The 12,851-nt window shown below is 46.7% G+C and overlaps 2 protein-coding genes across 3 annotated transcripts in view; one reads left to right on the forward strand and one right to left on the reverse strand.

The window, feature by feature from the left end:
- Positions 1–4,202, reverse strand: part of LOC110338105 (ATP-binding cassette sub-family A member 17) — an 84,137-nt gene extending 79,935 nt beyond the window's left edge. Inside the window, exons 1-2 of the mRNA XM_021221328.1 lie at positions 4,149–4,202; positions 3,046–3,307 (exon numbers count right to left, since the gene is read on the reverse strand). Of these exons, the coding sequence (XP_021076987.1) occupies positions 3,046–3,307; positions 4,149–4,202 (316 nt within the window). The remainder of the gene's footprint in view (positions 1–3,045; positions 3,308–4,148) is intronic.
- A 5,882-nt stretch (positions 4,203–10,084) lies between these two features.
- The window catches only part of Abca3 (ATP binding cassette subfamily A member 3), a 56,409-nt gene continuing 53,642 nt past the window's right edge, over positions 10,085–12,851 (forward strand). For both annotated transcript variants that reach the window (XM_021220947.2, XM_021220948.2), the window contains exon 1: positions 10,085–10,300. The gene's annotated coding sequence lies outside the window, so the exon portion shown is untranslated. The remainder of the gene's footprint in view (positions 10,301–12,851) is intronic.

A 12,851-nucleotide genomic window follows, 5' to 3' on the forward strand; every position in this document is an offset into this window, starting at 1 on the left:
TATAGAGAGAGTGAGAGACCCACAGCCAGACATTATAGAGAGTGAGAGACCCACAGCCAGACATTATAGAGAGAGTGAGAGACCTTGGAACACTTAGTCTTAAACAGAGGTCTCCATCAATTCCTCCCTTTAGGGCCCAAAGAACCTTGAGGAAGAGAAGGCATAAAGAGTAGAAGAGCCAGAGGGAATGGAGGGCACCAAGGAAACAAGGCCCCCAAGTCAACAGGATAGACACACACACGGACTTGCGAGATGGAGGCAGCGTGTGCAGAGCTACACAGGTCTGCACTGATGGTCCCCTGCTGATAGGAGAAGTGGACACATGGCCCCATCTTTATATTTTTTATTTTATTTATTTTATTTTTATTATTATTATTATTATTATTATTATTATTATTATTATTATTATTATTTTGGTTTTTCGAGACAGGGTTTCTCTGTGTAGCCCTGGCTGTCCTGGAACTCACTTTATAGACCAGGCTGGCCTGGAACTCAGAAATCCGCCTGCCGCTGCCTCCCGAGTGCTGGGATTAAGGGCATGTGCCATCATGCCCGGCTATGGCCCCATCTTTAACCTGGAAGCTATCTCCAATTAGTAACCACTTCCAAACACAAGTTTAATTTTCTTTAAGGTAGCCTCACTTGAGGAAACAAATTACTCTTAAGGGTAGGCCATGTGTCCAACAGTAGATGGCCAACAACAACAACAAAAAAATCAAGAGCATCTTTGGAGGGTCCTTGTTTCACAGTGTCACATCAGGGCTTTTTTGGTTTTTTAAGTTGTGTTATTTTTATTGTATTGTATTTATATATAGTTTGTTTTCGCTCTCTTTTTACCATTAGGTCCTTGCTTATATATTAAGGCTTCCAATTTATGTTTTTATAGGATTCCCGAGTGTGCAAACACTTAGGTCTCAGTATCTATAGCAGGTTTTTGTGTATTTTCTTGGGCTCTTTCTTTCTGTTTGTTTGTTTTGTTTTTGTTTTATCATATTATATTAATTATATTACACTATATTATATTAATTATATCACACTATATTATATTAATTATATCACACTATATTATACTATATTATATTAATTATATTATACTATATTATATTAATTATATTACACTATATTGTAGTTTACTATTTTCCCTTAGAAGCCTAGTTGGATCCAGATGGGAGGGGAAGGGAAGAGAAACTTGCAGGAGTAGAGGGAGGGGAAACCATAATTAGGATGTATTCTTGAGAATTTTTAAAATATCTATTTTCAATAAAAGCAGAAATAAAACTGTCCACATTGAGTAGAAATAAAGCCAGGAGTAAAGCGACTTTTTTTTTAAAAAAAATGTATTCTATATCTTATATCTTTATAGTAATAGCATATATAACAATCATAGTAATTTTGAAAAACCTCTTGTGTGAACTCCATATTTGGAAAATTTTATTCATTTGGTCAAACTGTCATATTCAATAACTATTTACTAGGCCACCTACTACATTCCAGGTACTATAAGGGACACAGTGACAACCAAACCAAACATGGTCCTCTGCCTTTATGAAGATAAAAGTGAAGTGGTGAAAAGCGCACAATGCACAGGAAACTGGTAAGGATGCAGTTAAGACCCTTATAAAAACACGGATGGAACGTCACCCCGGCCTTTGTAACGAACAAGACAGTAGAGAGACACAGAAAGCTGGTGACTTGGCTGCCTTCCTAAAACCCAGAGAGACCGGCACAGCAATGGCTGGTGCATAGTGACCCACAGGAGGAGGGTTCTGAAGAGAGTGCAGAGAAAAGCAGTGCGGGACGGAGCTAGAGGGGAGAAGGGCAGAGTGTACAGTGTGTGTGCTGGAAGCCACAGAAGGGTGGAAGCAGGGGATGCGGAGTCCTAGTGGCCTTCTGAGGACCTTTCTGCCTCGGTTCAGAGAGAAGCAGAGAAACCTGTTAGAATCTGTGAATGCTTTCAATGTTTGATTAGTTGGAGATGTGTAATGTATTGGCTTGTTTTGTGTGTCAACTTGACACAAGCTAGAGTCATCAGAGAGGAAGGGGCTTCAGCTGAGAAGATGCCTCCATAAAATCTAGCTAGAAGGCATTTTCTCAATTAGTGATCAATGGGAGAGGGCCCAGCCCATGGTGGGTGGTGCCATCCCTGGGTTGTCAGTACTAGATTCTATAAGAAAACAGGCTAAGCAAGCCATGGGAGCAAGCCAGTAAGCAGCACCCCACCATGACCTCTGCCATCAGCTCCTCCTCCAAGTTCCAGCCCTGCTTGAGTTCCTGTCCCAACTTCCCCCGATGGTGGACTATGATCTGTAAGTGTAAGCCCAATAAACCCTTTCCTCCACAACTTGCTTTTTGGTAATGGTATCTCGTCACAGCAAGAGAAACCCTAATTAATAATGAAAGAATTAGCCAATCAGAACTATTGACTAATAGAAAATAATAGTGTCGTGAGAGCCAGTTAATATAAGTAACATTTAACATTTTAGTTAGCATTTAAACCGTGTATGCGAGTATACAAGCCTCTGTAAAATAACAAAACCACAGTCTGGGCCGCTTCCCTTCAACCACCACCACCTCATACAGTCCCCAGATTTTGAAACACTTTTGTAAGAACTCTCAGGACAAAAACTTCAAACCACACTATAAAAATGAGGCAGAAACAGGCAGATTTCTGGGTTCGAGGCCAGCCTTGTCTACAGAGTGAGTTCCAGGACAGCCAGGGCTACACAGGGAAACCCTGTCTCGGAAAAACAAACAAACAAACAACCCTGTCTTGAAAAACAAAACAAAACAAAAATGCCCTCCCAGGATGGCACAATGACCCCAACAAACCTGACAACCTCTGAGTTCAATGTTCAATTCCCGGGACCCCTGGGTGGGAGAGAAATGGGGCCGGCAAGATGTCCTCCACCCTCCACTCACTCACGTGCCAGGGCATGCACATACACACATCCATACTCACATTCATGAGAAATAAATGGAATAAGGCACGTAGGGAAACAAAAAGAAAAGATTGAAATGCCCTCCCTACCCCATCTTATATCTAACCTTCAAAGTCAACAGCAAAGGTTTGCTCCACCACTTCCGTGACAGCTTTCAAGGTTTCACTTTTGGAAGGGATATAAGCCAACTGAAATTTACTTTTCAGAGGATAGTTATAGAAGTATACTGGCAGTAAACTGACATCAACTGCCGGGTAGTTGGTAGATGACTTCTTTCTTGGCATACTATTCAAACGAAGATACAATACAATTGCACAAAACAATAATGGCATCAGCATCTCCAGGAGAGTGATCAGGGTCTTCCGCCTCTAAAACAGAAACAACAGCTGTATTAACAGCAGCCAAAACCCAAGTGTAACCGTCTACCTGGCAAGTGTCCTACTTAAAACCCTGGGCTGGAGAGACCTTCTTAGTACTTTCTTAGCATGTACAAAGCATGCTCCCCAGTGTTGAGTAAACCAAGAATTTTGAAGGCAGAAAGATCAGAAACTCAAGGTCATCCTTGGCTACTTAGGAAGTTCAAGCCCATCCTTTGATATATGAAATCCTACCTCAAAAAACAAACACCCTCATTCCTTTCCTCTTGCCTCCCTACACAAAACTCAGACGAGGGGGAAAAAGACAGACTGGGAGCAAGCATCTCTGTTTAGCTCTTCTTGAACATCAGTGGCTAGACATCACAACAGGGGCTGCAGGAGAGTTAACTGAATTACTTTGGGAACCGTTTTTACAAACGAAGTTCATTATTGCTCAACTCAATATTAGTGACCGTGAGGTCAACCCGAAAGAATCTGAAATCCCTTCGGGGAAGGCTTCTGGGTGTGCCTGCGGGGATCTGTTGATCGAGGTGAGAAGGTTTACTTACTGTGAGCTCTTCTCTAGCTAGGCTCTCAGACTGTCAGGGTGACAGCACCAGCTGAGTCGAGCTCCTCCCACAATCGCCTTCTTTCGCCACTCCCCCCCTACACACACACCCCCATGTTTCTGCCTGTAAACCGTGACCCAGAGCAAACCCTCTCTCCCTTACATTGCCTTTTGTCAGGAGTGTTTTATCACAGCAACAGGAAGAGAAACTAAGACGAAAACTTACTTAACTATGTAGTTATTCCCGAGAACCCGCATCGTCCCCACGGGTAAGCATTTCCTTACCTTTAAGATGAAATTCTTCCAGAGAAGAAGTTTTAACTTCTTCAACACTGCCATTTTTCTTTTCCCAGCTGAAGAAGAAGCTCAACACTAGTTAGGAAACAAACTGAGAAAATGTTAGGAAGTAGTCTTTCAGCTAGACTTAGTGGCACACACCTTTATCCTAGCACTTGGGAGGCAGAGGCAGGAGGATCTCTGTGAGTTCAAGGCCAGCCTGGTCTTTATAATGAATTCCAGGACAAGAGTCACACAGTGAGACCCTGTCCCGAATAGACAAAAAAGACACATTCCTTTCGCCATTTATTAGCTTTCTTCTTGTGGGCTTTTGGAACGCTGTCCAGTTACTTTTCTGTTTTCCTATTGTTCCTTCTTGTCTCTTTGGGCAGACCCTTCCTCCTCTCCTCAGCCTGTAACATTAAGGTACTACAGGGCTCAGCCTCTGGACACCTTCTCATGCCAACAACACTCATCCCACAGATGACCTCACTTTGCTTTGGAGGAGCTCCGGTATGTTTGGACAGTGTCTATTTTCATTCTCTAGCTTGGACTTTGACTCAATCTCTTTTCCCAAATATTCAAATACGGGAGGGATATCTGTCCCACCCCCACTGTGTTTTATCTCAAAACAGACCTGGCCTACTCATGGTCCTCCCAAGACAAGTCAGCCTGCTGACTCCTTCACCTCAGCTCACATCACCTCCTGTCTTAGAGGTTATTTATTATGGCGTTCTCTTCTGAAGCGTAAATGTAGGTTGTCACAAACCTATTTGTCCAGTCTTTGAAATATTTCCAGAATTTGATGCCTTTCACTCCCTTGATTTTTTTTTTTTCCTCCAGCCCAAAGATCCGACATGCTCTTCTGGCCTCTGCAGGTACTCCAACATGCACGCGCGCGCGCGCGCACACACACACACACACACACACACACACACATACACTCCACAGCGGGAGGGAGAAGGTGAGAAAGAACCAGCCAGACACATATAAATAATAAAATAAATATTAAAATAGGATAAAGTACTTAGGAGGTGCCACTATAACCAGCTATACCTATATTAAAAACAAACAAACAAACAAACAACAAACAAAAAAACAGCTGGGTGGTGGTGCACGCCTTTAATCCCAGCACTCAGGAGGCAGGCAGATCTCTGGGTTGAAAGCCAGTGTGGTCTACAGAGTCAGTTCCAGGACAGCCAGGGCTACACAGAGAAACCATGTCTCAAAAAACAAAAAAACTAACAAACAAAAGCCTTCAAACCATCGTATTGGTTTTGTCTTACTATAATGAAATGTATGAGAATAAGTATTTATGGGGGGAAAAAGAGGTTTACAGCTTTGGAAGCTGAAAGCCCACATAGCACCAAGCTCTGGCTGTGCCAAGCTTTGGCAGTGGTCCCTGTGGTTTCATTAGCTCGTGCAGATTGTACCACAATGGTAAGAAAACACACAGAACTTGTATCCTAAGGCAGGAGGCCAAAAGTGTGGCTGTAAACTTGAGTACCACAAGAACTGTGCAGAGAGAATCTCTTGTGCACTGTGTGAAAGTATTCCTGTCTGTTAATGCTGGTTAGCCAATGAGCTCAGACAGGATTAGAAGGTGGGACATCGGCCGGGCAGTGGTGGTGCACGCCTTTAATCCCAGCACTTGGGAGGCAGAGGCAGGCAGATTTCTGAGTTTGAGGCCAGCCTGGTCTACAAAGTGAGTTCCAGGACAGCCAGGGCTACACAGAGAAACCCTGTCTCGAAAAACCAAAAAAAAAAAAAAGGTGGGACATCTGGCAGAGAGAGGGAGAGAGAGAGAGAGAGAGAGAGAGAGAGAGAGAGAGAGAGAGAGAGAGAGAGAGAGAGAGAGAGAGAGAGAGAGAGAGAGAGGCAAGGGAGGACTCTCCCAGACATATAGGAAGTCATTCGCATGAAGCTGAGGACAAGTGACAAGTGGCCAGCCACTTGGCAAGACTTAGAATAGAATAAATGGATAAATTATGAGCTACTCAGAGAACAGGCCCAAGTTTATTGGCCTAGGCATTTATTCATATATAAGAAGTCTCAGAGCCGTTGTTTTCGGGAACAACAAGATTGGGTAGAAAAACACAAGGTTACAGATGGATTTAATTACAGAATGTGTTCTCTTTCCCAAGAAACTCCCAATGACTGGAGGATTTGTCACAAGGCCCCATCTTTTATGGCACTATCACCTCAAGATCACCACACCTTGGGAGGCAAATCACACCATTCGAGCAATAGACTATGTTAAAGTGATCACATACCACAACCAAGGGAGACTTATCTTAGGGCTTGGAAGGTGATATAACATAAGAAAATCAACCGACACGATGTCCCACGACAATAGAGCAGCAGCCACAGCAAAAGTCTCACATGGTCATCTCAGAGGGTGTAGGGAAGTAACTGACAAAATTCAGCGCCCTTCCCAGTACTCGAGAGGATCAGAGTGCACAAGTGGGAGGATCAGAGATTCAAGGTCATCCTCCACCACAGTGAGCTGGAAACCAGCCTGGGCTACATGAGACCAAAAAGGGGAAGGGGGAAGGAATGATACACACACTCTTTTTTTTTTTTTTTTTGAGACAGGGTTTCTCTGTGTAGCCTTGGCTGTCCTGGAACTCACTCTGTAGACCAGGCTGGCCTCGAACTCAGAAATCTGCCTGCCTCTGCCTCCCGAGTGCTGGGATTAAAGGTGTGAGCCACCACCGCCTGGCTGATACACACACTCTTAATCCCAGCACTTGGGAGGAAGAAGCAGGTGACTCTCTGTGAGTTTGAAGCCAATCTGGGTAACATAGAGGGTCCCAGGCCAAATATATATATATAGTGAGACTGTGTCTCAAAAGCTAAAAGGGAATGAAGATTGAGGCCAACCTTAGTGATCCATACGGGTAATCTCAGCATCCCACAGGCAGAGGCAGAGGACTGAAAGTCTGAGACCAGCCTGGACTGCAGAGTGATTTTTAGTGCAGCCTAAGCTATGTAGTAAGACTCTGTTTCAAAATCCATCAAATGAAAGAGAAATGAATACATTTCTATTTTCAGACTACATGATTTTATATGTAGGAAATAAAACACACACACATACAAACACACACTACTCAAGGTCTTGAGTTTGAAACCAGCCTGAGCTATGTAGTGAGACTTCATGTAACCACCACCTCCCACCTGAAAAAAAAAAAGAACCTACTTTAAAGCAAGACACACCCAGGCGTGGTAGTGCACGCCTTTAATCCCAGCACTTGGGAGGCAGAGGCAGGCGGATTTCTGAGTTCGAAGCCAGCCTGGTCTACAAAGTGAGTGCTATACAGAGAAACCCTGTCTCGAAAAACCAAAAAAAAAAAAAAAAAAGCAAGACACACTCAGTAGAGAATTTCCCAAGCACAAGAGAGAGGGGGGGGAGAGAGGGGGAGAGAGGGGATGCAAATGTCACGTGTCAAATTTACATCTATAGACAAATCTATATATTTACACAACATAAACAGGTACAAAATTATAGAGAGAGTATTTACTGAACAAATGAAATGGCATGGGAAGAGGATGGCAGTTATAAAAAGCTGGCCTTTTGTTTTAAAAATTGAACAAGAATATATTTATATAATACTTGCTAAATTTTAAATTTAGGAATATACTAAGTCATCTATATGAATCACCTCTAAAACTTGTAGATGATTAAAAGCTATGCAAATTACATTTGAAGCAAGATAGTGTTTCACACAAAGACCACTATGGCAATGCTGCTACAGTTTCTGTGCTGCTTGGATATTTAATAGAACAAGCCTACATAACTCACTGACATAGTCAATGGATGTACACACATTTCTGTGCGATTGTGTTTAGATTAGTTTCAAATGACAATATCTTCAGTTCTAACAATACATTGTTGAGGACTCTGAATTTGGTGTTAGATGGGTGTTTTAATACTTCCATTTCAAGTTTCATCTGCACTCCTCAATACACAATAAAATGAGAATTTAACACCAGACACCTACTTTGTGAGATTCTGAGGAACACTCATCATGAATACTTTCAACCTCATCTTTGCTTAAGGGAATTCTAAGTCACCCAGCTCGCCTCCTAGATTTAGTTCTGCAGAACTAGGATTAGGTTTGGAAAGGACTAAAGGATTGCAAGCATGGGTCAATTTAAGTTGGAAATGGCAAGTACTGTTTTGAAAGAAAAGCGATTAAATTTAATGTCCAGTTCCAGTCAGCCAGATTCATACACCTTCTGTCATGAAATAGAAAACGGGAGAGACATTTTGGGTTAAAAGGATGATGGAGAGAAAGTCTTTGGGGACAAAGTTTTTGGAGATGTTTACAGCATACCAATAATCCAAATCCCCACCTTGCTTTAATTATCCCCCCCGCCCCCAACACACACCGCTGCATGCTTGTTATGACATGTATATACTGCCATTTAAGTGCCAGACATGGTGATAATCACTAAAGCATGCATTTTTCTCATTTCACTTTGGAAAAAAAGTGGTGGTTGGGAGGGAACAGCAACCTTTGAATTCGCTATTACTACCATTTCAATTTTAGGAATGAGAAATTAGGATTCTGGAAATTAAAATGACTTGAATACACTAGTGAAGGACTCAAGACCTGAAGCCAGGTCTTTGAGACTCCTTTATTCAGCAAACTTGACTAGAGCGTTTCTGGACAAGGTGCTCTAGGACCCCAGGGAACTGACCATGTGCCAGGCAAGGGTTCTTTCCTTGGGGAGCCCATCTTCTAGTTAGCCATACTGGACCCTAGAGAGCAAGAGGTTATGACCACAGTGTAACTGGCATTGATTTAGAACTCAGGATCCCAGGGTTACCTTAAGGCTAGGCTGGTCTGGTCCGCAGCCCGGAAGCTGGGGAGGGCTGCGCCTCACTCACTGCCCGCACCTAGTCCGTGGCCACGGGCGCTCAAGGACCCGCTGGATCGCCCGCAGACGACTGTTGGCCCCGCGACACAGCCACGCCCACGCTCAACCCCACCCGCTTCTCCTGGCCGGCCGCGCGGCTGCACAGGCTGCAGCAACCTGTGATTCCAACGCCATTCCCTCCTGCCTGGGCCGAGGGCACACTGATGCTCGCACCCTACAGTCTGAAGGAACCACAACCCCCTCCCACCTCCATGCCTGTCTACTGCCTGAAGAGATCCTAACGCCCCAATCTCCTGTCTGAGGGAACTCTATCGCCCCCAGTCTCCTGACCCAAGGGACCCCGACGCCCTGCCTTCTGCCTGAGGAGACCCAGATCCCTGAGAACCCCCTCCCACTCTCACCCTGACTGTATTCTCCTAGTGGTGCTGCTGGGCTGGACCGTGACTTTCCCTTTTCTAGCTGCGGGCTGTCGCCTCTGAAAGGTTCCTAGACCTAACCTCACTAGGGCTTGGGTTCCTTCTGCTGAGGCGAGAGCAGAAAGTAGCACCTTCTCTTGGTGACAGGAGTGAGATGGGGAGAGGGCCCTGAGGAGGAAGAGGAACTTGAATCCCGCTGAGAACGTGAGATTCTTGATGTTACGGCCTCAGCTGCTTTGAAACACATTTGTCCAGAGATGAACTTCAGGCCAGCGACCCCGGGGCTCAGAACCCCAAACTAACGCCTACTGCTTGCTGGACGCGAGCAAGGGCGTGCTGCATGCTCAGTGGCGGATGCGGAGAAAACCCGCAGGGGCAACCCATCACGCACGCTCAAAGCAGCCCCATACCACTCCACCCTACACGCGCTCGCCTACTGGAGGTGCGACCTGCGTGGAGTACTGCGCAGACGCACGATCCGATCCCGAATGTTGAACTGGGAGGGAATTCACGCGCGACGCGGAGCGCCCTCTGTCGGAGCTGGGCAGCCTGAGCCAGGCACTGCGCAGACGCTGAATCCAGAGCCTAGGCGAGGCCGAGCCGGCCGGGGGCAAACCCGGGGCACCTGCAGGGGCGGCCCAGTGCGCACGCGCGCTCCGACGCGCCCCCTCCAGGAGCCGGAGCTTCCTGGTGCGTTCTTCCACCCGCGCCTGTCGCAGGCGCCTCCTCTCTGCCCGGCGGCCTCAGCTGTCAGCTTCGGCCGCAGCCGACCGGGCAAGGCTGGAGCGGGACCGGGAATCTGAGGGAGGGAACCTGGCGAGAGAGCCGCGCAGACCGCCGCCAGCCTGGCGCTGAGGGTCGGTGAGTGTCACTAGGACTTGTCACTCGCGCGCTAGCTCAGGGCTCTGAGATTTCCCGTCCTTGCCCGGGTCTCCACTCTGCCGGCGGGCAGCGCCCCAACCTGGGGCCTCCAAACCCCTGCCTACCGCCGGGACCTGCCGGCTCGCTGACCCTTCGTATTGCTGCAGGTGTAGCTGGCTCGGCGTCCTCGATGCTGGGTGTGTCCCCGCCATCGCGGGGTCGCTGGGCTCGCAGGAACCCGCACAGACCGCTGGGTCGTTGCGGGGTCTATTGTGCGGGCCTGGCAGGTGGACAGACAGCCGCCGCCCTCAGGCGCTTTGCGGGCTGCGACACAGCAGGCCGGCGGAGTGCTCCAGGCTCAACCGGCCAGTGCTGGTCCTGGATGGAATTCCTCCCAGTTCTTCAAGCTTCAAAGTCTTCGTTTTCACGAACTTTAACGTAGGGTTCAAGGGGTGCTTTGATAGGGGGTTGAAGTTGGCAAAGCCCTCAATGTGCAAGACAGGACTGGGAAGGGGGAACCACAGCAGCTGTGCCCAGGTCAAATGTCTCCGTGTTGGGTATTGGTGCTACGAACGACCGAACTTCGGCTAGTCCCTGGGGGTGAGGGCTCCAGCCTGGGTCTAGGGCAGGTGTTCTTGGTGCTGCGTGCTTGAGCTTTCCCTATGTGTGGCCCATTGGGCTTTGTCTTAAAGGGTATTTCTGTCCCTTTTCGTCCAGGCCCGAACGGTTCTTCTATCATAAATAGGGACTTGGTGTTTGCACGTGAGGAGCACTCAGGAAATGCTCTCCCAATGAGTGACTGGGGCTTTGTAGTAACAATGTGGAGACCCAGGCAAGGCTTAAGGAACTGAATTCCGCCCCTGTGTCCTAAGCAGCCTTATTTCATCGAGAGTTTTGGTGTTGTCATTAGTAAGCTTGAAAAGACCGAAACCATTTTAGAAAGCTTGCCTCGTGGGAAGTGAGAGACAGGGTGGGGAGAGGAAAAAAAAAAAGAATGCCATGGGAATCCCTTCACCCGAATTGGTTTGAATTGAGCCCTTGCAAACAGAGAATATCTTCCTCTAAGGCGGGGAGGGGGGTGGCATTCCACCATTCTGACAGAACAGCCTTTTGGAGCTTGACAAGGTAGCTGGAGTTCTTTTTAACAACCCACTAACTTTCCCTGTTATATCGACGAGGCTGTCACAAAGAAACTATTTTGACTTAATCTTAACTGGGAAGGCCTTAGTTTGGCCTTTGTGGACTTTATGGTTTCTCCTTCAACCCTGCTTCTGGCAATTGGCAGGAGGTTCTTTTGCTACACTGAGTCTGTCTAGAGCCACATTCTAGAACTCTCAGGTATGTCCATCAGTCTTCTAATGGGCAAGGCTCCAGGCATGATTCTGAGTCACTAGATGGTCCCTGCTCCTAGAGATCTTCAAATGGCACTAATTTACTCACAAGAGATTGGCTTAAAACAGAAGCAGATCTAGCAAAATGGGTCAGCAAGTTAAGGTGTCTAACAATCAAACCCGACAGGTTGAGTTAGATTCCAGTGAGTCATGTGATAGAAGGAGAGGGCCAGCTCCTGCAAGTTGTCCTTGACCTCCACACAGACACCATGGCATATGCATGCCCTCCACCACAGCACAGATAAATACTGTGTTTGGTTTTTATTAAAGAATGGGCTAAGTGGTACAGGACACATCCAGAATAGATGCCACCCGTGTCTAAAGAAGTAGGAGAAATGTTCCTGGGCCCAGCCAGAGCCTACAGTTTTCATGGGCAGGCCTCAGACTGAAGTTTCTATCTGAAAACACCTCTAGAAGGTTCTGCTTTGCAGTTAAGATGAAGAACTTCTGCTTATCAAAGGCAGCATTCAGAGGGCCTGGCACTGAAGTAGGCTAGGAAATGATAGGGTCTCATCAGTTAGAGCAATATGTTGGATGATCCTCTCAGCAGACTGAAGTGCTGAAGGCCCATTCTGTGTGTGGAGAGACAGGTCTGTGGGCCCATTCCTGCATCAGTGCCATTCGCTGGGAATAGCACAAGGCCTGGCGTCAACAGGCCAGTGGTCACCTTTGCAGAAGCTATAATGAGCTCCTTGCTGCTTCACTTGTTACTGAACATCCATGGTTACTTCTCTGGGGACTCTTGTTGCTTCATTACCTCATTCCCCATGCCTAGGAAGGCAGAAAAGCTGGCTATCCAGGGAATGGGACTGAGGCTGTGGCATGGGAATTAGGCAGGAAAGCAAGCAACAGCACACATTTGTAGAATTCTTTTTGTAGAGCCTGCTTTGGGACACATCTTTCACCTAAAATACACCTTGCTGATTCTTACCAAGAGCTTCCAATTCTAAGGAGACCCACTGTTTTCAGCTCTGGATAAAGCGGGCAATGATGAGCGTATGTTCCAGAAACTGCACTTCTCTACCTGGGCCTGCGGAACGAATCACCCAGTGCAGTGTCAGACTTGGCTTCCTCGGGCTCTAGAACAGAAGCTCTGGTTTGCCGGGCTCTAGAACAGAAGCTCTGGTTTGCCGGGCTCTAGAACAGAAGCTCTGGTTTGC

The sequence above is a fragment of the Mus pahari genome, chromosome 21 (assembly GCF_900095145.1).
Source record: "Mus pahari chromosome 21, PAHARI_EIJ_v1.1, whole genome shotgun sequence".
Taxonomy (NCBI): Eukaryota; Metazoa; Chordata; class Mammalia; order Rodentia; family Muridae; genus Mus; species Mus pahari.